Raw genomic sequence first — 1,573 nt, 5'->3', positions numbered from 1 at the left:
ATATATATGAATCTATAAACATATTCAAAAGGCTTGACATATAATGTTACATGATCATATGTGATTTTACCATGAGTACAGCAGTCTTGAACACAGCTTGCATCGCCAGGTCAGTGACCGTACAACAACTAAATAGTGATTAATTTCACCATGATAGTAAACTTACTGGTATGTCGGTGCTGTAGCTGTCAAGTATAGGAAGACATCGTAGTCTCTCTTCTTAGGGGATACGTATTTGCCGAATTGCTTATTATCGATTGGAATGATGTTACCCGTCGCTTGGTTTCTGAGTGCCTCGAGCTCAGTAGCTTTAGCGCTGAACTCTGCACTGGCAGGGGTTAAAAGACATGCTAGTGCCGCTAACCCTACAGTGAATGTTGCTCGGAGACCCAACATGCTCACACGCCTACAGAGTATGCTTGTGCTGTGTGGATGTTTAGATAGACCTGTTATGCTGTTCTATTGTTTGTTTACACTATGTATGTATTTTACCCCCACAGTTGCATGGATTTTTTCCAAGAAGTTTTCATATTTATATAAATATTCGCGCTGAAAAGTCAAAATATTGGCCCTGTTTTAGGCCCTATTTTCCGACTGATACGAGAGCTGAATATCTGTGGACGTTCGGTACATACATAAAAATCAATGACTAAAGTCTGCTCTTCTTGTTTGCTCTAGCAAGTACTCTTGACCAATCACACTAACGATTTACGTTTTATAATCTTACTTGGATCTGTGAGGCTAGCCTGTGTGACGGTGATAGCCCAGGCCCCAGTGCCATACACTCAACATTCCCCTTAACTTTCTACTGGCCAGTCACAGTGCAAAGACTCTATGGTGCACTGTGCCGTGCGTCTGTGCAGCTACAGCAAGTCAGCAACGTATCCGTATCCGTACAGCATTGGGTACAGAACCGAGAACTGAACTCCCTACTCTCTAGAAAGTTAGCCTCCCGTAAAAAAGAAACAATGACTTGTGTTATGTAAATACTATAAATAATAATATCACTAGAAGGTTCCGCCGTATCCCGGTTGAAGCGGACAACAACCGCCTCTCTTGATATAAATATAAGAGCATTTCGTCATTTATATTACGAGAAATTAGCTGGCACTTCACTGTAATCACACACACCCATTGCACAACAACCTAAATTAGATTAGAACCGATCCTTAAAGAGCCATAGCGTACGGTGCAGAGTATATAAATACCATTTCTTATACAGTCACACTTCGTATTTTTATTTAGCTACACATAGTAACACACATCATGTTATCAATAGCACATCTCAGGACAGGAGTTAACTGCCGAGCTTGGCGATTCGCTCCTACAGCAGCACAGTTGGGTAGGAGAGCATGGTCATCGGTATGCTTGTTCACTTTGTGCCACCCCAGTACCTTGCATTACTGTTTTTGATTTCCTTTCGTGTGGAATACACCGGTACATTGTATCTCATTTTATATTGGACTCATAAATATTGGTATGATCATCAGCAATTTGTCGGAAAACTCATGTCTATCACCGCAATCTAAGTATAGACAAGTACAACTATAATTATATAATTATATAACTATAA

The 1,573-nt window shown here is 40.5% G+C and overlaps 1 protein-coding gene across 1 annotated transcript; it reads right to left on the bottom strand.

Moving 5' to 3' along the window:
* Positions 1–166: 166 nt before the first annotated feature.
* SARC_15807 (hypothetical protein) lies at positions 167–396 on the bottom strand (the record flags this gene model as incomplete). The annotated part of the gene is made up of 1 exon (XM_014290083.1): positions 167–396. A coding segment is annotated over one exon (230 nt), but the record flags the coding sequence as incomplete, so codon positions are not given.
* Between the last annotated feature and the right edge of the window lie 1,177 nt (positions 397–1,573).

The sequence above is a fragment of the Sphaeroforma arctica genome (genome assembly GCF_001186125.1).
Source record: "Sphaeroforma arctica JP610 unplaced genomic scaffold supercont1.6771, whole genome shotgun sequence".
Taxonomy (NCBI): domain Eukaryota; class Ichthyosporea; order Ichthyophonida; genus Sphaeroforma; species Sphaeroforma arctica.
This window is presented reverse-complemented; position numbering and strand designations above follow the sequence as displayed.